The sequence below is a fragment of the Dysidea avara genome, chromosome 6 (assembly GCF_963678975.1).
Source record: "Dysidea avara chromosome 6, odDysAvar1.4, whole genome shotgun sequence".
NCBI lineage: Eukaryota > Metazoa > Porifera > Demospongiae > Dictyoceratida > Dysideidae > Dysidea > Dysidea avara.
Window position 1 is genome coordinate 39,339,231 of NC_089277.1, and position 22,898 is coordinate 39,362,128.

The following is a 22,898-nucleotide window of genomic DNA, read 5'->3' on the forward strand; positions in this document are numbered from 1 at the left end:
ATTATTAACTCTTGCTAAGACTCTGACATATGCTTTTCATCACATAAGATAATTATTTCAAATCTACTTTTTAGAAGCAGAATTTTGGCGGATTGAGGAATCCCTTGTACTACTGATACATGTGTTATCACTGGCTACCTATCCAGTCAAGCATGTCAGACATACAAAGTATTTACAGTGGATCAGTGATGTATACTCGTGATGAGGTTACCGGGCAGATCCAGATGGGTGTGTCATATTCTGACACAGATAATACCCTCAAGGTGTCAATCTACAAGGTCCAAGGACTAACTCCACCCAATAAGATTGACAAGAACCACACTAACCCGTATGTTACCTTATTTAGTAACTAACTTATGCTACTTTAATTAGACAATGTTATAGTCACCTGAACCCTCCACTAACATGGCAATGCATACTGTAGTGCTGTGAAGCCCTTGGACTGTTAATCATAGCAAGAATTATTGCGGTTTGTGAAGTGAATTGTGAGGACTTCGCATGGGAGAGATTAAAATTTGATGGAAAATTTGTACATCATTTTCTGTAAAGTACTGTTGAATTGTAAATATTCAAGGGCATAGCCAGGAAATTTTGGAAGGGGGTTCGAATTTGGAAGTGAGAAAATCCTAGGGTATTCCTCTACTGCCTAGCCAAAAATTATGCATACACAAAATCTTCCCGTAGGTAGTAACATTAAAATTAGTTGTGTGTGCATCTATCTAGCTGAAACCTACACTGCTGTTTATGTAGCTTATGAACTATTATCTTACTGTATTATTGATGGAACTATATAGCTAATCTTCACTTCCAGATAGCATACTGATTCCCAACTTTAATCTTCTAGCACATTTCCCTTCTCCGGTATCCACTCCTGAGCTCCTTTTGTTGGCAAGCAGTTATTCCGAATACAAACTTTATTATTATTCTTGGCTCTTCTCTCAACTCATCACTAGATTGGCTTGTACTCAAATACATTCAAGACATCACGTGCTCGCCTCATGGCACTAAAAATCGCACTGAACAGGCATTCACAGTGTACCACGTTAATGATTGTTACTACCTTAATAGTTTCTGAAGATGGGGTCAACTCCTTTCTTAACTGAAGTCTTCTTCTTAGTTGACTTACTCCGGTCAGGTAGTAGATAAGTCTTCACATATAACTATGGGATTTTATATATAGCTCTAGGGAGTTAAATGATGCAGCATTGGATTACACTCTTCAGAGATGTCCTAACAGTGGAAGATCGTGTAGTGTTGTAGTTACTATACTGTTGAGTGTTGGAGGTAGTGTAAATGGTTGCATTTAAAGGTTAAAGGGTAGGCTACTCCAAGCTACAGCCATAACTTTATGACACACTGAATCCCACTATAATAAGCCACGTAGTATCAAATATACAAAGTGATCATGAACATGTGGAATTTCTCCCATGTGTGTGATATCTCTAAAGCTTCAAGATCACCTTGTTCATGTTCTCACTCATATCAAAACACACATACACAGCTCTAGTGCTAAAGAGCACTTCACAGCACAAATTACTAAGGCAACTGAGTGCTACCCAGTGACAAGAAAGGTTTTGTTACAAAGAAATGGTGGTATCAAAGAGCCAAAGAAATTATAAGGATCAATGTGGTGTAGTATCTCTGAAAGTGGATGGAGTTGTATATACAATGACAATTTAGATAAGGCCAAAAGCCCAAAATCCTTATCAATTACTTTATTTCAAGGCAATGTTCCACAATGGATAGCTACGCCCCCATCAGCCACTGATACCAGATATTGATCCTATTCAGGTAGACATTACAGTGGTGTTGCTGAACTACTAGAGGCTCACAAGGCTGCTGGACCTGATGAAATTACACAGTAAACCTTGGTGACTACAGGGGATGTACGCTTACCTACAAGTTACAAATAATTATAATTGCTTGATGCAGAAGTCTTGGAGCTGTGAGTACAAGGACACAAGTAATGGAATCTACAATGGATATTGTCAAAAATGATTCCATAGAATTCATTCAACTTTACTTGAACTACTGCTAATGATTGAGACAGGTCATTTATTAGTAGGGAGTTCCACAATCTGGGTAAGCCATAAAAATATGAGCTTATAATAGGTAGATGTGCACTGTCTTAGGGTATAGCTTTGTGTCAGCAGATCTTGCAGTGCTGGTAGTACAAATAACAGATGTCAAATGTATCGGATGTTTGATAGATTTAATGAAAAATAAGATGTTGGCGATTTCATAAACATACATTAACATCAGTATAATACATTCTGTTCTATATTCTAAATAGTAATTAGATACTAAGGTTGGTGGTTCTTCATTGCACTTTTTGAAGTATGCAATTCAGTGTCCTTTAAAAGATATGGCCACCACAGTGTTAAACTATACAATAATTTTGAGAGTGATGTGCAAAGATTTCCTTGAGAGTATTCAAACACCTTGTGCAATAAACCATGGCCATGGTGAAAAAAGATGTGAAATCCAAGTTGACAGCCAAGAAATGACTGCCTCTTCCTAGGACTCAGCAACAAATTCACCAACTCACCTGAATTGTTGTTATTAAATTTTTTGCCCCTCTTACCTACCATCACAGCCATTTCTTGGCCGCCAACTTTGATTTCACATCTTTGGTTTTTTGGGGCCGCACCTTGTATTTACAGCTTGGCTGTTTTAGATTAGATATCACTTCTTTTTGTATCTGTATACTTCAAAGCAGGCCATAGGCCAGCTTTGGGGCTTCTTTTTACCTGTCTTTTTCTTTACTACAGGAAAGAGAAACGTGATGTAAATCAGTTGAGGATTTAAACATGTATTTGTTATAATTGGTATGTAAATGAACTATTCTCAACAGGCTAACAGTATATGTAACTATCCAACTTGTTACAATTTTGGACAATTAATCCTTGTAACAAATTACTATGTAACTAGTTATATTACTATAGTTACTTTAATCTACTACCAGGTGCTAACTGAGCTGAACGCTCGACTAGGTAACTTGTTTAAAGCTACCACTGACTAGCTTATAGCTGAACTTTCTACAGGGCGATTTGTTTGTAGCTAAACTATCCATTGGTTCAGTTGTAGCTGAAATCTCTACGCAGTGATTAGTTTGCAGCTGAACTCTCTACAGGTTGGCTTGTTTGTAGGTGAACTCTCTACTGTGTGACTTGTTTGTAGATGACTCTCTAGAGTGTGGCTAAACTCTCTATAGGGTGTAGCTGAACTCCACAGGTGACATGTTTTTAGATGGCTTGCTTGTGCATATGTGGAAGTCGGTCCATCTTGCATTGTCCTAGCGATGCATCTCCGTAGATGGGCCAGTATGGTAGATTTATGTAGTATTTTTTTATTTATATATGTAGTTATGTATTTGATCATATTGCCAAACTCTCTACTCGGTGATTTGTTTGTAGCTAAAATCTCTACAGTAGAGAGTTCAGCTACAAACACGTCACCCAGTAGAGAGTTCAGCTATGAACAAGTCACCCAGTAGAATTCAGCTACATGCAAATCACCCTGTGGGTGAGATATGTGTAGCTGAACCCTCTACAGGTGACTTGTTTGTAGCTGAATTCTCTATGGGGTGACTTGTTTGTAGCTGAACCGGGTGACTAGCTGGAATAGCTGAACTCTCTACAGGGTGACTTGTTTGTAGCTGAACTCTCTACAGGTAACTTGTTTGTAGCTGAACTCTCTAGAGGGTTTTTTTTTGTAGCTGAAATCTCTACTGGGTGACTTGTTTTGTAGCTGAACTCTCTACAGTGTGACATTTTACTCTCTATACTGTATGACTTGTTTGCAGCTGAACTCTCCACATGGTGTTTTGTTGGTAGCTGAACCCTCTACAGATAACTTATCTCTAAAGATGTGCTGAACGCTCTACAGCATGGCTAATTTGTAGCTGAAGCAAGCTGCTGACTCTCCACAGGGTGATTTGTTTGTAGCTGAACTCTCTACAGTGTGATTTTTGCACCTGAACTCTCTATCTGGATGACTTGTTTGTAGCTGAAATTTCCACAGGATGATTGGTTTGTAGCTGAACTCCTCTCTACTGGATGATTTGTTTGTAGCTGAACTCTACAGGTGACTTGTTGCTAGCTGACCTCTCTACAGGATGGTTTGTTTGTAGCTGAACTCTCCATAGGGTGATTTGTTTGTAGTTGAACTCTCTACAGAGTGACATTTTTGTAGATGAACTTTCTACTGGATGACTTGTTTGTAACTGAACTCTACTGGGCAACTTGTTTGTAGCTGAACTCTCTACAGGGTGACTTGTTTGTAGTTGAACTCTCTACAAGGTGACTTGTTTGTAGCCGAACTCTTTACTGTGTGATTTGTTTGTAGCTGAATTATCCACAGGGTAATTTGTTTGTAGCTGAACTCTCTACTGTGTGATTTAATTTTTTGTAGCTGAACTCTCCACAGGATAATTTGTTTGTAGCTGAACTCTGTACAGACGACTTGTTTCTAGTTGATCTCTCTACAGGGTGACTGAGCTCTCTATAAGGTGACTTGTTTATAGCTAAACTCTCTACTGGTTATATATATGTAGTTGGACTCTTTACAGGTTGACTGTTTGTAGCTAAATTCATATGTTTGTAGCTCAACTCTCTACTGGGTGACTTGTTTGTAGCTCTGTAACTCTCCATGCAGGCAGCATCCATGCAGTCAGTTTATCTACAGTGTATTTTGCTGGTAGCTATGGATATCACTTCTTTTCCTGTGTTTTTTTCTTCAACAGCAGAAACAGCATCAAATGAATGAAAACTAACATTATTGCACTAATAAAATACAATGAACAAACTATTTAAATTATGTAAGTAATTTGAACTGTATACAAACTGAATGCTCTAATAGGGTGACTGTGCTATTAGAGTATCTTGATTGCGCACTGGTATAAATTACTCTAATAGAACAGTCATATAAGCGGTAGCGAGGTTTAACACACTGTTGCAGTTTATTGCTGACCTCCACTATCTGAAATTGAATTTAATAACATCAAAAATGCCAAATGAGTAAGAAGAGTGGCCTTACTTGTCGATTTTTATGGCTGTTGGTTGCTACCAACAGACCTTTGGTGTTTCCACACCATAAAGCCAAAATATTTAAATAAATAAATGTATATGTACTACATTGAGTATGTAGCTTGTCTATTTCCACCTAGAATAAAAAATAATAATAAAAAACACATGATTGGAGTTGCGTCAACCTTTTTCACTGTAATTCCTAGATCAGTTCATGGTTAGTATATATCTCTAAAACATCAATGTTACAAAATTTGTGTGTGTCTATTGGGTAATTTAAGGGTACAAAATTAAGAGGAGTAGCCAATGGTGGTAATGGTTCTAATTATTTTGTTCTGGTCTCTTCTGTGTCAAAATTCCTGACCATATTACACAGTGACCTTATTAAACAGGTGGCTAGATTAGTCAGGTCACTTTATGCACAAATGACACATTTGAGGATTATCAAGCTCAAAGGTGGATTTATGGGGGTGCATGGGATACTAAACCACCCCCTCCAAACTATGTGTAAGCTAGAAAGATAGTATAGAAGCTATAGTACAAGTGTAATTGCATCTAAAGCATGCATGGGCAATAAAAGGATGGAAAGAGCGAGAAGAGAAGAGCTAATCTCTTCTAGGAATCAACAAGATTGGGTTAAATTTATATTTCAGAAATAAAACTGTTAAAAGCTGCTAAAAATCAAAATACTCTAATAAAACTGTCAACTGTTCTAATAGAGTATCCGCCATCAAAACTCTATAAGTAACAAATACCGGTGTGTAAGCTGAAATCAAACCTCTTCTTCTTGACCTGTACTCTGTTATCTCACCCACTACTTGAAGTATCTTAGTTTACTACAGTGGTATATCCCCAGTATATGGAACAGTTAATTGTTTGTTATTTTAGTAGTTTTTCAGTAAACCCGCATTCACTAATGTTTTACTGAGAGTTTGAAACTTAGTAAAATAATTATGTTCCATATACTTAAATTTACTGACACTTTACTATCAGTATAACTACAGTAAGGCATCTTAACAAATTAGTAAACTAAGAACCTTCAAGCAGTGACCATTGTGCCAAACATTCTGCCATAGTTGCTTAAAAGTTAAACCTTTTAATATATACTGTGAATCATAAGACATCAATTCTTCTTGAAAAGCTATTTTGAGAATAACTTCCTTTGATGAAATGTATAGTGGAGAAGACTCTGCCTCTGCTGACTCTGCCTTCTGTTAAAGGCAAACGTATCACCATTAAAACACCGATTAAGAAATCTCAGAAGAAACATTATCTGAAGGAATATATATGCTGGTAGCTAAAACTTGAATGGGTTAAAATGATTCCTTTTTGCAACTAAAGCATTACTTCTAGTTGTTCTTTATTATAAATGACAATGCACCATCACCATGAATTCCATTTTTTTGACTCACAAATTCCAAACCATAAATAACTGGTGAAAATTATTTGAAAACAGTTGCAACATGGCTTTTAGGTTATTAGCATCAGTTTAGGCTAAATATCTTACAGTTTCTGGTGGTTGCACTCCTAGACACAATTTTGTTTAGAGCTACAGGAGCAAGAAGACATTGTTATTGTGTACCTTGTAAATTTAGTTATTGCAGCTTTCAATCACTGCTCACAAAAACAAACTCTTTGCTGCTATACATTGGTGTGTAATACTACTTTTCTCATTTTGAATGCATCATTGATTCTTAATTTTTATACAATTCTCCCACCTTGAATTTCAACTCAGTTTGAACCATACTGCAGTATTTATGTTGTGCCGTTTATATGACAGCTAGTAACCACTGCGAGAACCTTTATATGACAGCTAGTAACCACTGCGAGAACCTTTATATGACAGATAGTAACCACTGCGAGAACCTTTATATGACAGCTGCTAGCTGGAAAATAATTTTTTCACTTGGCTCACAACACACATATACTTATTTCATAAGGTTCAGTCATAAATATTGCTGAATGTAATCTAAATTTTCTGTGCAGACCCCTAGGTAAAGCATGTTGCACACTGTACTAAACATAGCTACTAGTTGCCACATATCTTAGCCCCCACTATATATAGATGCCCCTAGCTCCCCCTCGGAAGATCTTCCCCTGAAGCTGGCTGGTTTAGACTTGTAACTTTATACACAGTGACCTAACTAGACACTTTTTACAAGAGGTAACCTCTGGTCATTTGGTTTCAACTGTGCATGGACTCAAACTGGTTTGGTTAACACAATCAGTGACCAATACAGTATGTTACTACTTGTAGACCAAACAACCAGATATGTAGGATCACTATGGGATCATCAACAATGACACATAGAACCGTTGATACTTTATGGAACTCAATTTATAGTAACTTGATCCTCTCATGTAATAAAGTACATAACTTCCCCCCACACACATTGTATTCCTGTTAGTACAATCATTATCAAGAGTATTAATTACTTGTTCGTACATAAAACTATCTGTCAAAGTTTATGATTCTACATTGTGTCATAACATAACATTTTGTTCCTGTATATTAAGTCTTACATGTGGGGTATTGAGTTGAGATAAGTATTCATGATGGATACATACTCGTATTCATTGTAATAAAGTACATAACTTCCCTAGTAACTTGATCCTCTCATGTAATAAAGTACATAACTTCCCCTACACACACTGTATTCCTGTTAGTACAATCATTATCAAGAGTATTTATTAATTGCTTGTTCGTACATAAAACTATCTGTCAAAGTTTATGATTCTACATTGTGTCATAACATAACACTTTGTTCCTGTATATTAAGTCTTACATGTGGGGTATTGAGTTGTGATGAGTATTCATGAGGGACACATACTCGTATTCATTGTAATAAAGTACATAACTTCCCTAGTAACTTGATCCTCTCATGTAATAAAGTACATAACTTCCCCTACACACATTGTATTCCTGTTAGTACAATCATTATCAAGAGTATTTATTAATTGCTAGTTCGTACATAAAACTATCTGTCAAAGTTTATGATTCTACATTGTGTCATAACATAACACTTTGTTCCTGTATATTAAGTCTTACATGTGGGGTATTGAGTTGTGATAAGTATTCGTGAGGGGCACATACTCGTATTCATTGTACACATACCATAATGCTTGCATTGTAGTGTGCCCAGTTTTCTGTTTGAACTATATATGTGGCTATATAAAATAGACTTGTCATATAGTAAGCACATTCAGTCCACTATGTTATGATTATTTATTGCTATCTCAGTGAAAAAGTATGTAGCTATATGTTGAAAACAGAAAAATTCCAAGACCAAGTAGAGATAGTGACTTGTTCCCCAGACAACTAGGTGCCCTATCTTCAAAAGCTAGCGCTCACTAGTTCCTCCAATCCACACCACTTATCAGAAGGGTTGGACCAGTCAACTTTGTCCAGTGGTAGAGTGACCTCCTCCAAGAACAAGTTGCAGGGACTAAAAAGGGGCTAGTTGTGGCCAGTTGTAAAAGACTTTTGGCTAGTTGTAAATGGTGATTGGGCTAGTTGTAAAAGTCAGGCTAAAATAGCACAGAAAAGTTATAAAGTCAAAGTTACATAATATTATGTGTTATGCATCTTACCTCTCTTTTAGTTTACTACAGGGATTTGACCAAAAGTACCTCAAGATTCAATATTGAGATAGCCATTTTCAAAAATTTTCCAATTGTGGTCAGATGCTGGTAGATTAGTTTTTAGATTTTGAGCCAAAAATCTCAAGAATTAGTTTCAGAACCAAAATTTACCGGTGGTTCTAAAGTATACTAGAACTAAATTATTATGTCACCCATAACAGTACTTATTTTTAGTTCTGCTACCTTACAACCATATAGAATAATAGAATATCAATTGCCACTAGATCTCCACTGGCTAACTACGTATATTGTGCAGGTGCACAGAAAAGTCACAGAATTTCAACTCACAATAAGAAAGTTCCTATTTTCATTGTTCCTGGGGATTTTCACACAAGGTAACCTTTAAGATAAACTCACAAACAAGTACTGTTGACTACTTCTTCAGTGGATGATCAGGAAGGTAAGAAATTGTTGTAAAACATGTGAAAATTTGGTATGCGTAGCTACCATACACCATTGGCCAGCTACCATACACCATTGGCCAGCTACCATACACCATTGGCCAGCTACCATACACCATTGGCCAGCTACCATACACCATTGGCCAGCTACCATACACCATTGGCCAGCTACACAACACTCTGAATATTTAAAACCGGCGTTTCTCAGAGACAGTCACCAAATATTATATTAAAAATTATTGTAACTATAATCAGTTTACAATGGTCTAAGACACAACGCTGTACAGTATGTAGCTACGCCTTAATAATGACTTCTACATCTAAAATACACTATAAGAAGTGATCACATGACCTCATAATAGCTACATTGGATGCACTGCAGCTGGTGTATGCAATGACACTACAAGATGTAGAAGCCATACTAAGGTATAAGAAATAAATAAGAATCATGTCACATTTTTGAACGTAGTTTTCGGTCACATGACCACTTTTTGAATATAATATTATATATTAATTTTGCATAATTATATGCTAAAATATGAACAATTCAACTATAAATGAGCACTTATTTGCCTTATCTTAAAAGTGAGTAAAAACAATGAAAAGAAGAACTTTCTTATTCTGAGTAGAAACCCAACAGTGAGGTAGTTAACCAAACTTTTTAACAAATACATACATGAACTTGTGATCTCACTGGACCAGCTGGACTGGGAATCACTCGAAAATACTTCTCACAGGTACCTAGTGGGATAGCACTTAATATATATATATATTAATACAACATCAATATCGTGTCCTGTACAAAAACTCCAATAGCAGCTTGTGGTATATTTTTGATATACTACAGCAAACTAGCCAATAGGATTAGTATATCACTTGTACATTTGATATATGCATCTGATTGGCTAAAATTTTTTGATAGTGTTTAGTTGTTTTACCAGTTAGGCATGTCCGACTTGACAACTGCTGGTACCATAGTAACCAATACCTGTCACCTAGCAACAACATCGTTGCCTAGCAACCGTTGCTAGGTAACCACTACAGATCTTAGAAATGATTTTGACACCATAGCAACGGTTGCTAAGCAACCACCAAAAAGCATGTAACTAGGTCAGGTTTACATTTTGTTGCCTAGCAACAGTTGCTATGGATTGTTGGACCGATTTTCAAGAAGATTGCAGGCTGCAACACATGTGCATACTCCTTGAGCATGCTAATCACAAGGAATTACTTACCAGTACTAATAATGGTGTAAAAGCATTAGAAATTGCTGTTACTGCTTCCAAGTGGGAGACGAGATGTTGTATTAACATATTATACTACAGATATCATGGTATTCAAAATATATACCAAAAGATATACATATTTAGGAAAGGGTGCCATAGTGCGAGGCTTCGCCTCGCACTATAACATCTTTTCTAAGTTTGTATATCTTTTGGTATATATTTCGAATACCATGATATCTGTAGTATAACATATACATATATATATATATATATAAATAGCTGAACAAATTTAAGATTATCTATGTTGTACACAACGTGATGAAATTGATATCATATTTGATTTGTACATGCAGTACCCACTTTGCAACTTATTTAAGAACAAAAGATTACCTCACTTTTAATCTCCAACCCCTACCATCATCCTAGACCCAGTCACTTCATTTTTTTTCATCTATGATTTTGCTTTCAAACTATATATCTAACCTAGCCAAATACTCTAATTCACATCAATTTTTAGAATAATTCACCCTATTGTAATTGTACTAGTTTTATTACTTTGTCTGTATGTTTTTCTTCATTTACAATATAGGTACTGCAAATAGAAATATAACTTTCTCTTGTAAGACTGCATCAAGTAGGATTTCTATTGAAAATTAATTGGTTCTGGACAGGCTCAAAATTTAGAAGATAAAGAGAAGAGATTGAATTCAGTAATCATGATATTATACAGTCAGAATGCTTTTGGATATTTAATGTCTTGCAATCCAAAACCTATAAGGCTCACACATTAATAAATAAGTGCTGTCTAAAAAAGATTCTAGGAAAGAGAAGTTTTTAGTCAGTCAGAAACACCAACAAGAAGATCATCAAACTCAAATCAGTGTACTTACATACTTTATGATAATTATATGTTAATTAGTACATAATTATAATTACATATATATATATACCACTTTCACACCTCACTTCAAAGGGGAGAGAAGGTGTATAAGTGGTATAATAGCACTGCTATCAGTGCTCAGGAATGCATTAACGAGAAATGGAGGTAGTTATATTCCCTTAGGTGTGATATAATTGTATAATATATTATACTACCTCCTATTCTCATTACTGAATGCATTCCAAGCATTCTCAGAAATGATTTGATTTCTTTGATGAAACTGTGTGATCTCCTCTGCTTTAATATAGCGACACTTCACAGGATCGATAGTGGGTTTTAATTTTGTTAAGTGAGCCAAAGCATAGATCATGGACTTGCGTGGGGAAGAAGAAAGTTCGTTGTTTTACTGAATGAAGAAGGTCACAGGTTAGTTTATACTGATCATGTTGCATTCAATAGTCATGTGGTAATGTCCAGACACTGGGCGTAGCACTTAATTGATTTGGCCATTAGTGTTAATAGTATTCACAGGCCTGCCAACCTGGAAAGTAAAAAAATATTGAGATTTCTGTACCTTTATTGTAGTATTGCAGTGTGTAGTAAAAAAAACTGGTAGATGCTATGCTGAGACCAAAAAAAAAAAAAAAAAAAAGTCTCGACTTTTTAAACTTGAAATCCGTGACATTCGCGCTACAAACCGTGAGATTCTATCCAACGAGGGTTAGTGAAATCGTGAGAGTTAGCAGGCCTCAAAAACCGTGAGATCGATCTGCTGCCCTTGAGCAGGGTAGTGAAACCGTGAGAGTTGGCAGGCCTGTATTCACTACTTTAGTTTATTCATGGCTAGTAAAAGTAAGTACTTTAGTGCACTTGTATCGTCTTTATATTGCTGTTTTGACACATGGTGTGATGTCACACACGCGTAGTAACTGGGTGTGGTGCTTAATTGGCTAGGCCATTATAGTGCTGTTAACATGTTCACTGCTTTAGTTTAGGCCACTCCAAATAAATTCTCTGTTTCCCGTCCTGGACTCAAGCATATTTGCATGCGGGCGGGCGGTTCATTTCCATTATTCACTATAAGGTTGGCAGCTTTTCAAGCCATTATTTGCCTTGCACAACCATAAAAAGCTGCATATAAGTATGCTTAAGCTTGTTCCTTCCTTTTGAAATTGCAAAAATAGCACAAACATGAAGTTTGTGCAGACTTGATAGCACTGCTGACACATGAGCTGACATGGTTTCAAATGAGCCTATCAGTATGCAACAATAACCGGAAAATAATGGAAGAATACGGAATAATGGAATATAATAGAGCTGACAGTAACTAGATGCGGGTGGTGGATGGGAAACAGAGAATTTATTTGGAGTGGCCTTATTCATGGCTAGTATAGTAAGTACTTTATAGTGCACTTAAGCTTCATTATGAGCTATTCAGCCCGTATTTGGGCTTCCTGTGTTTAATTGCGTATCCACAATCGAAGCGATCTGCATGCTCGTGACGATACACTTACGTTCGGCCTCTCAGCAGCACCTTGTCGTTGCTCTTACGACGTTACCCACGATCGAAAGTCACATGGTCCCATATAAATACACTCGCAAAGCATTCCTGCAGTTTCCATGTACACTTGCAGGTGAGTCACCCAAGTGGAATATATTAGTTGTAACATGGCCACTTGTGATTTGCCTGAAATATACGCACTCGCACTTGGGCTGCGCCCTCGTGCTTGTGCGTATATTTCAGGCAAATCACTCGTGCCCATGTTACAACTACTACTACTACTACACACACACACACATATATATATATAAGTCTAGAATATTTGCAGTTAAAGGCTCAGTAAGATTTTCCTAGCTTTTACCGAGAATAAAGTTTAAAATGCTACTTATGCTAGTCCATTGCAACTAAAATTTGATGAATTTATGCATCTTATCAATTTTCACATGCATGGTTGTCTGAACCTTCTGAAAGTGATACCTCACTCACTCAACCACATATATAGCTATTATGCTAATATAAAGTCGTGATCAACTAGCCTTTTCCTGTCACCAGTGTCTTTCTGGTTTCTTGGAGATAATTTCTTTGTGGACATTTTACTGTGATTGTGCTCTGAAACTGATGAAAGTGACATCCAATCAGCTAATGTATATTGCAGTAACAAACTCGCCCCGGTCATGTTATAAATAAATCAGAGCACTGCTTGGTATATCAGGGAGGAGAATAATCACTGAGACAGCTAATTATTAATATTTCGTTGCTAGTGACAACTAACAAGAACCCACAATCATTCCTTTAATTGTTTTCATCTTTCTTGGGTGTATGTTTAATCACCCGCTGGAGGTCCGCCGATAAGTTTCAGCAATGATAAGCTGCAAGCTTTAATTTGAGAAAGCATTCGTTCCGTAGTTTAGTCCATCATTCCGTTCCGCAGAATAGACACCACCGTGTTTGGAATGTATAGCTAATAATATGTAATTAAGGTTTGTGGGGAAACACCCTTTGCATGCGAGGTGCATAGCTAACGAACATAAATCGGCGAGCCGGGGATGTTGTGGTTAGTATAGCAGGCATGTCTCAGGTAGTCCATCTGCCACTTCTTACTGAGAAAGAGGGAGAGGCAATTCTTTCCGTGATCGAAGAAGACCTCAAGTTACAGAACGAAGAAGAAAAGCGCATTCAGTACGTGATAATATACTGGTCCGGGTCTGCTGATCCTCGTGGAACACTAACATATCATAATCCTGTCTGTTTACTGTAGGAAACTACATGAAGATATCGACAGGATTTCGCTGAAGTACAAAGATTATGCTGGCACGTTCTGCGCTCAGTGTGGCATCCGGTTCGGTTGGATATTAGACTCTGGGAAGATGTGCCCAACCTGCTCCCAGTGGACATGTAAACGTGAACGGGTCCACTGCTCGTACAAGACTCACCAGTGGATTTGTAAACTTTGCCACATCCGAATGTAAGTCTAGTAGCTAAGTTTTATTTAAATAAGCAGGTCTGTGGGTAGCTAAGGCTATCATTATTATGTTACTTGTTTCCCATCACCCAATGGAACAAAAATCGATGCGGGAGGGAGGTAATTATTGGTTATTAATTATGCAATTGACTCTTGTTATTTCAATCTATTAGAGTACGTATCTCGATCTTGAAGGCTACAGGACTGTACACCCATACACAGTGTTGAGCAAGAGTGGAGGGATTTCAGCTTTTATATGTACAACTAATGTATTTATCTTAAAACTTGTGCCCCTTCTATCATGAAATAGTGCATTCACGTGGTCTATAATCAAATAATTAAAATTTGGTGTGGCTACCTAAAAAATTGATGCAGTCGGTGACGGGAAACAAGGAATTTAATAACGATGGCCTAAACTGAACCCACAGCCAAAATCCACATATGTACACGTGAGTAGGTATATACACAGTAGCAGAACCAGGGGAGGGGCATTGGGACATGTGTGTCGGCCCTCTCCCCATACAAGACTTCGAGATACTCTAATAGAGTAGTCGGTCAAGATTAATATTCTAATAGAACACCACGTATAACACTTCATAATCCACATCACCACAGTTACATATATCTGAGTTTGAAGACTTTCACCGGCAGCACCATCCCATAGGCTAAGTATGATGCTGCAGGTATGTTGCAACTATTATGTCAGGAAATGCATATGGCCCTTTGTAAGACAATAGTCTCAGTCATAACTAGCTGTCACTGATCCCTACAGCTCTTGAACAATGCAAGTCACTTAGAAAAGGAAGTATAATATTTAGATATTTGTGCATAAGACTCAAATATTTCAGTGCTGAAACATACAAATACCTTTAGCGTCTGGGGGGGCTGCACCCCCAAACCTCCTGCTCCATATATCTACTACCCTGGTGTACCCCTCCCTTGCCAAACCCCGAATTCACCTTTGATACACATGGCCCTTAATCTAGCTAATGGCCTGTAGGATTGTGGTGTAGCCAGATGCCTCAGTACGGCAATAATCAAATCCTAACCCAACCGCTATCATAATGTACAGTAGTTGCAATAGATGAAGAATCAGGCAGGTGGCTAGGGATGCATAATCAAGAGCCATGCACACAAACACAGCATAATCAGTAATTTTGTGACTAGTGAATGCTCTATAAACAGAGTACTTACAGACAGTGGAGGAGGAAGTAGTTGATATGAGGGGGGCTGACTGGAGTATAGTCTCTGGCAGTAGGGGGTCTGGGGGTGCAGCCCCCCAGAAGCTGTAGCCATTTTAGCTTTCACAATGTCTCAAAGTTCACCAAAATTAATTTATAGCAATTTTAAAGTATTTTAATTAACTAAACACACCAACTTTTAGTCAAACTATTTAAAACAGGCTAGCTATAGTATGTTCACGTTGAGCTGAATCCTCAAAAACATTTAATAACTCATGGATGCAATTACACATGATCTTGAAATTTGGCTCATTTGTAGTACTGCTTGACCCGCTAAAAATATTTCAAAATCTTTTTATTCAAATGTTTGACATAATATTTATGGCCAATCAAAATTTTCACAACACATTTCCTATGGGGAAGCCATATAAGTACAGTGTCCATTACAGTCCTTTCCCGAACTTGTAATGGAGCCAAAACGTATGTGTCTGTTGTTGACACCTTTGCTGTTACCAATAGTCATCTGGTTGGCTGAAATGTTAACTCCGTTGAGAAAAAATCCACTTTTAATATTTAGCTGTTTTTCAGGATTCAGCTCAATGTGAACATACTATAGTTAAAAACGTTTGGCAAAGCTTTTAGCTGTTGACTACAGGGTTAATGAACATATAGCATTTATAAACAGTACAAAACAGCCTATAGCCACTTGGAAACACTTGATACAGTGGTAAGACACTAACTCTTAAAGTAAGAAGTACCTGGTTTGATTCCTGCTGTAGGCAACTTTTCCTTTTTTAAAAACTACTTTTAGGATATGAGGGCCTTGACTGCTCTATTAGGGTATTTGAACGTTCTATTAGAGTATATCGATCTTTATCACGGTTTTCATCCCCACTCCAAGAAGGATAAGTTTGGCATGATATCATTCTGAGGGTGGCTAATCCCTCCCTCGGGGGGCTTCAGCCCCCTAGCCCCCCTTTCCGCTGCTTATGCTTGCAGAAAAGTAATTGTTTAAGGAAAATTGTAGGGTGTTTGCCATTTAGAGCATTCACATTACAGGTTTTTGCAATTGAATTCGTCCCCTTTGCGATTGAATTCGTCCCGTTTGCAATTGAATTCGTCGGTATTGCAATTGAATTCGTCCCGTTTGCAATTGAATTCGTCCCGTTTGCAATTGAATTCGTCGGTTTTGCAATTGAATTCGTCGGTTTTGCAATTGAATTAGTCGGTTTTGCAGTTGAATTAGTCGGTTTTGCAATAGAATTCGTCGCGTTTGCATTACAATTCGTCATAAACAAAACGGCTCCAAGAAACCAACCCGTTCATTAAGAGATGAACTATTTATGCCTTGGAGAGTTACACTTGCGACACTAGAAAGTAATTGGAGCTGGTAGTACGCGAAGTTGATAGCTGTCTGACAAGTTAATTAACTTGCTCGCGAGTGACCACACCCATCGCGAATGGCGTAGTAGAGTTTGGAATGTTGCTGGATAGGCTGTAGAGGAAGAATTATTGCCTTATAAAGAGTTGTTTACTACTTTTGTACTTGAACAAGTTCTTGTAGCAGCTGCTACATCATGTTTTCGTGTTTCCTCCAGCTGCCATTCTTGTTACGGACGAATTTAACTGCAAAAGCGACGAATTCAATTGCAAAACCGACGAATTCAATTGCAAACGGAATGAATTCAATTGCAAAAGCGACGAACTCAATTGCAAACGGGACGAATTCAATTGCAAAACCGACGAATTCAATTGCAAACGGGACGAATTCAATTGCAAAAGCGACGAACTCAATTGCAAACGGGACGAATTCAATTGCAAAGTCGCCGAATTCGATTGCAAAAACCTGTAATATGTGAGCTAATAAATTCACTTAAATAATGAATCATGGTGTGATATTGGGCAGGCTTGTACTATCATTTGAATATTATATGAATTTCATTAGTTTGATAGGCAACTGGTTAACCAATAAGATGTCTGTATGCATATAAGCATTCCTGTTACTAAGGCAATATTTCATTTAGAATCGAATTTTTGGGTGTGGGTGCAACACAGACACAATGCCTGTTCTACCAAAAATAAGACTACTCCATGAGTTTCTAATAGTTTCATTTGTCTTGAATACCTCAAGTTGACGGTTCTCTATATAACAGTTAAATATAGCATGTAAGAGAGTGAGCGAGAGACAAAGGCAAAGCTGCAGCTGAGTGCTATATTTCATCTCAAGACCACTCTTTGAGTGCTATATTTGACATATAGCACAAACCTAGGAAGAACTTAATTATAGATCTAGAGAACCATCAGCCTGAGGTACACACTAGATACACAAAACAATTAGAAACTCATGGAGTACTCCTGAAATCAATCATCCTTGGCATTTTTGCCCATGTTGCACCTGCATTACTCTTGTTGTAGGCTTGGATGAGTGCAGCCTGTCTTTGTAATGGCTAACAGTTTTTGATTGTGGTACTTAATAATAGAGGTGTACCGATATAAGAAAACTAAACCGATACGATACCGATACGAAATGGATTAATCATTTTCAAACGGATACGATACCGATACGATATACCGATATAACTAAGTGTAGCTATTTATGTTTGAAGAACCACATATGCCATGTTTAACTTTATTTTAGCCACTGTAGACAGTCTTAAGATTATTGGCTATGCTTGGTTACCCATGTTGGTGTGGCCTCTATTGACAGCTCAGACTATAAGGCACCCACAAATATTTTAATACATGCCACTGCCAAGATTAGTCCGGATTACTCCACATTTTAATGGCTCGTAGAGATGGCTGATTGTTTTATGCTGTGCTCTTGGTTCATCTTTTTGCTGTTTCCCCAGGCCCACCACTATGAGTGTTTGTTGTATGATTGGTAAGCTTTGTGACAACAAAACAGTAAACTTCAAGTTTAAGGAGTGGCTACTATCACCAACCAATGACTCTAATTGATGCATACAAATTTTCCTTTTTCCCATCAACCATCAAATTATGGAACCAACTCCCTGCTGATGTAATTAATTCCTCTACCCCTAATGAATTTTGTAATAGCTTAAGTAACTTTTATGATCACACCTGCGCGTTATAATCTTTTGATTGCTGCACAGTAATAAATATAATATAATAGTAATTATCCACGCACTTAAATGGCTTTGCGTAGCGCACTGCTTTTAGACAAGGAAGAGAACTACTGTTTTCCGCCCTTGTTAGCTAAATAATAGGGTTTATAATATGGCTTGATCATTGGACAGTGTCCTCAAGATAGTTCAGTTGTATATCGGTGTATCGTATCGGTTTTTAGCAGCAATATCGGCTCCCACCGATATAGTAGAAATGTCTATATCGGCCACCGATACGATATGTATCGGTATATCGGTACACCTCTACTTAATAAGCATAATATCCTAGGCATTCCTAGGACTCATCCATTTATGACAGCAAAATATAGCAAGAACATTCACTGCTGCTAACCATCATCAAAGTCTTCATGTATGTCTATAAATTAAATCCTCTTACTGGTTGGGTTGATTGGTCAGCCAGTGCAGCACGGGCTATTAGCCTAGACTGGCATGCAAAAGAGTGGTCAAAAGACAACTATAGAATGAGGCAAGGCTGAGTGCTAATTTTTGTCTCAAGACCAATCTTTGAATGGTATCTTTCATATAGCATGAGAGCAAGGTAAATTCTTTAACTGGTATTTAGAGCTGTCTTTGACCTGCAATAAACTACATGTGCTAAACTCTGTGTCATTATCCTCAATATTCACCATTGTCTCCATTCAAGTACACCTTCTTCTGGTCTGATATCCCAGTCACTGTTCTACAGTATATTGCACCATATACTATGTAATCGCGGATATACCGGTATAAAATTTTGATCTCCCCACCACATGGTTGTGTAGGAAGTTGTACATCAGTGAGCAGATGCTGAGTGTCTACCTTTACCCTTCTAATGTATTGGTCGTACCCTTTGATATGATTGATAGTGAAATACAGCAAGAAGTTCATTGCAAACAATCAAACTTGCTTCATTACGAAGACGAAACAGAACAGGACTACCATAACCAGGAACTGTTTCAACAAGCAACAGGTGAGGAAAGTGAAGTAGACAATGGTGATGAAGAAGATGTAGAGGAAGAACAAGAAGTAGTAGTAGCTATAGATGAAGAAGAAAAACTCCAGCAACAGCAGAAGCAGCAGCAACAACCACACATTCATAAACAGAGCAACCCTACCAGAATGTTTGTAACTTACTCAAGTAGTAATAAACAAGGCACACAAAAGGAAAAGGAAATAGTAGCTGAACAACATCAAAAGCAAAACAGTTTTAAAGAACAACAGAGCATTCAAGAAATTGCTAGTACCACAATGACTGTAATTTCTACCAATGATTATAAACAAAGTACGTCACTATGTGTGTGTTTGTGTGGTGTGGTGTGTGTGTGTGTGATGTGTAAACCGGCTCTATACATGTTTAGTAAATGTTGTTGGGTTTCTGAACAGAAACTTGTCCTTTCCCATGCAGTGCATCCAAAACCTGTAACAACTAGGACACCTCCACAATCACTCAACAGTATGGTAAAACCCAACAGTTTAAAACCTCAACCAACACAATTAACTGCGATCAGTCCTACTCCACTTGATGATGATGATATTGTAAGTTTCCAGTCATGTGATGCACACGTGCATGGTGAGACATTATGTCATGTGTGGTGTAAAAGATATATACAGGTGAAGCGAGTTCTCATTGTAGTTGTTACACGCTGTTCCAGGATGTTACTGCAGACAGTGAGGACACACTACTGACTAGTAGTTGTGATGTAACAAGGAGTAGTCCTGATGATGATGATGGTGAGACGAGTGATGAAGATCTAAAGAGGATCAACTATAAACAACCTAAATCAATCCTGGTATATCCGAGTAACAATGGTGATGGAGAAGAAACTATTAATCCTATGTTTCCTCAAAAATCTGAAAGGAAAGCTTTATTTGAATTAGATAATGATTATTTAACTAAGCAAAATACAATGAAGAATCATGTCAGTATTACTTCATTGAAAAGCTCAGATGTAAGGATGTGGTATAGATGTAGTCATGACAGTATAATTATAATATGATTACAATAGGGTGATGGTAGTGTGAGGAGCACAGCAGTAGCCAGATATCTCTAATACCAGACTGTACTGTAATGCTACTTTTATACACACACACACACACACACACACACACACACACACACACACACACACACACACACACACACACACACACACACACACACACACACACACACACACACACACACACACACACAAACACACACACACACGTTTATCATTAGTGTATTGAAAATTATCAAAAATAAGTTATCAAAAATGAAGTAGGGGTGCAAGCAATAAAATGTTGTGAAACAAGATAGCTAGGTTTGATGGTATTACTACTAATTATGGGAAAAATTCTGCTGTTAATTTTGTTCGATTCCAAAGGACAGACCTTCTCACACAACTATGTTTGTAATAGCATCCTTAATTATCTTGTTTCACTACTTTTATTGCTTGGATCCCTACTTCATTATTACATTAATAATTATTTTATTTGTTATAGTGCAGCTATGATATACACAAGTGACTCTTCTATTAGAATAATTATCGCAATGTTAGGGTGACTGCTTTATTAGTGTGTCTCAGTCCTGCTGCTGACCTTGATGGAGCCTTGAGATATTCCACTTGATCAGTCAAGAAGAAGTGGTGTCTTGTCTTCTGCAGCAAAACTGATGTTGATCAGCTAGATCATTAGGGGGTGTGATTGATCGCTATAAGTACAGCTAACTAGCTACTCCCTCTTACAGAGAGCTATCAGTTCCCTCTTATGCAGCTAGGTAGCTAGCTACTCCCTCTTACAGCTAGCTACTCCCTCTTACAGTGATGTAATGCTTCAAATTAGTATTTCTATGATAATTAATTATGCACTTAAAAGAAGGTGTCAATGCAGCAAGATAAACATGGTTTTCTTGCATGAAGAAGGGTACAACTAGTGAATTGGGAATGAAAGGTGGAGGCAAGGCATATAGGGAAGCCATTTACTTAAAACCCAAAAGGCACATGTCACTCTTTGTTATTGTGTTGCAAAATGGTGATTGCTTGATGTGTCATTTAATTTCTGTAGTCATTTGACTGTGGTCAGGTTGGCAGGTAGGCTTGGGTTTTGGCAATTTTTAAAACTCCAATATTGGTACTTGTGTACATGTTTAGATATGATGCAAGATATGGCATTAGATACTCTATTATTAACTCTTGCTAAGACTCTTATGCTTTTCGTCACATGAGATATTTCAAATCTGCTTTTTAGCAGCAGGGTTTTGGTAGGCATCCTTCATTGAGGAATCCCTGTTATATATGTACAGTACTACTGATATATGATACATGCATATGTTATCGCACCTATCCAGTCAAGCATGTCAGACATGCGAAGTGTTTACAGTGGATCAGTGATGTATACTGATGAGGTTACCGGGGAGTCCAGATGGGTGTGTCATATTCTGACACAGATAATACCCTCAAGGTGTCAATCTACAAGGTCCAAGGAAAAAACTCCATCCAATAAGATTGATGAGAACCATGCACATGTTACCTTATTTGGTAACTGACTTATGCTATATACTTTAATTATAAATATGACAATGTTATAGTCACATGAGCCCTCCACTAACATGGCAATGCATACTGTAGTGTTGTGAAGCCCTTGGACTGTTAATCATAGCAAGAATTATTGCTTTGAAGTGAATTGTGAGGACTTTGTATGGAAGAGATTAAAATTTGATGAATTTGTGCATTATATTTTCTGTAAAGTACAGTTGAATTGTGAATATTATTACCATTATCTGTACTGGCTTGATATAGTACAATATAGTTAAAATGGTAAGTATACCTGTATCAGCAGTTTGTTGTCAACAATCCCCAGGATAGCTGGGTAGAACAGTAGCTCATCAGCAGCCACACAAATGAGTAGAATTTACAAAGATTATGTAAGGCTTATTGTAGCCAGACTTCAAAGAGGCTAGAACACTAGCAATAAGCTGTTGCTCTGTTGTTGTAGTGTAATTATACAACCAACTACAGTGTAACCCATTAAGTATAGGCGTAGTTTCAATCTACTACATCAGTAAAAAAAAAAGCATTGATGCTATACAATAAATAAAGCACTTTGCACTTGGCCCCAATGTAAATAAAGCACTTGAATCCTCTCTCTTTATCATCTCACCCATGTGCCTTGTGCTGTATTCTCCGTATATCACATAGCAATTGAGGCAATGATTCAGTTGAGTCAACATGTTGTTAACATAAAAAAATGTGGTTGCTATACATAATACCATTAAAAGAGATATCCACTTGTTGCCATTGTAGTTATGTAAAGACTTATCTACTACCTAATTGTCAACTAACAAAAAGACTTCAGTTAAGAAAGGGGTTGACCCCATCTTCAATGAAACTATTAAGGTAGTAGCAAACATTACATGTGGTGATGTTTACCAGTAGATATTATGTGATGTCACTATCACTATAGTATCCAATCA

The 22,898-nt window shown here is 37.4% G+C and overlaps 2 protein-coding genes across 2 annotated transcripts in view; one reads left to right on the forward strand and one right to left on the reverse strand.

The window, feature by feature from the left end:
* Positions 1–22,898, reverse strand: part of LOC136258989 (golgin subfamily A member 6-like protein 6) — a 79,979-nt gene that overhangs the window by 27,429 nt on the left and 29,652 nt on the right. The window lies entirely within an intron of this gene.
* LOC136258517 (synaptotagmin-like protein 4) lies at positions 13,694–20,660 on the forward strand. Its single transcript, XM_066051833.1, has 6 exons — positions 13,694–13,856; positions 13,936–14,142; positions 19,228–19,727; positions 19,851–19,981; positions 20,098–20,394; positions 20,452–20,660. Exons 1-6 carry the CDS (start codon positions 13,747–13,749, stop codon positions 20,494–20,496), a joined length of 1,290 nt encoding a protein of 429 aa, XP_065907905.1. The 5' UTR covers positions 13,694–13,746; the 3' UTR covers positions 20,497–20,660.

Excerpts from the sequence above, each read along its gene's own strand:
- LOC136258517 (XM_066051833.1), top strand. The coding sequence starts at position 13,747 with ATGTCTCAGGTAGTCCATCTGCCACTTCTTACTGAGAAAGAGGGAGAG. Across the intron at positions 14,143-19,227 it reads AAACTTTGCCACATCCGAAT|GAAGTTGTACATCAGTGAGC; the intron begins GTAAGTCTAGTA and ends ATGGTTGTGTAG. Across the intron at positions 19,728-19,850 it reads TACCAATGATTATAAACAAA|TGCATCCAAAACCTGTAACA; the intron begins GTACGTCACTAT and ends TTTCCCATGCAG.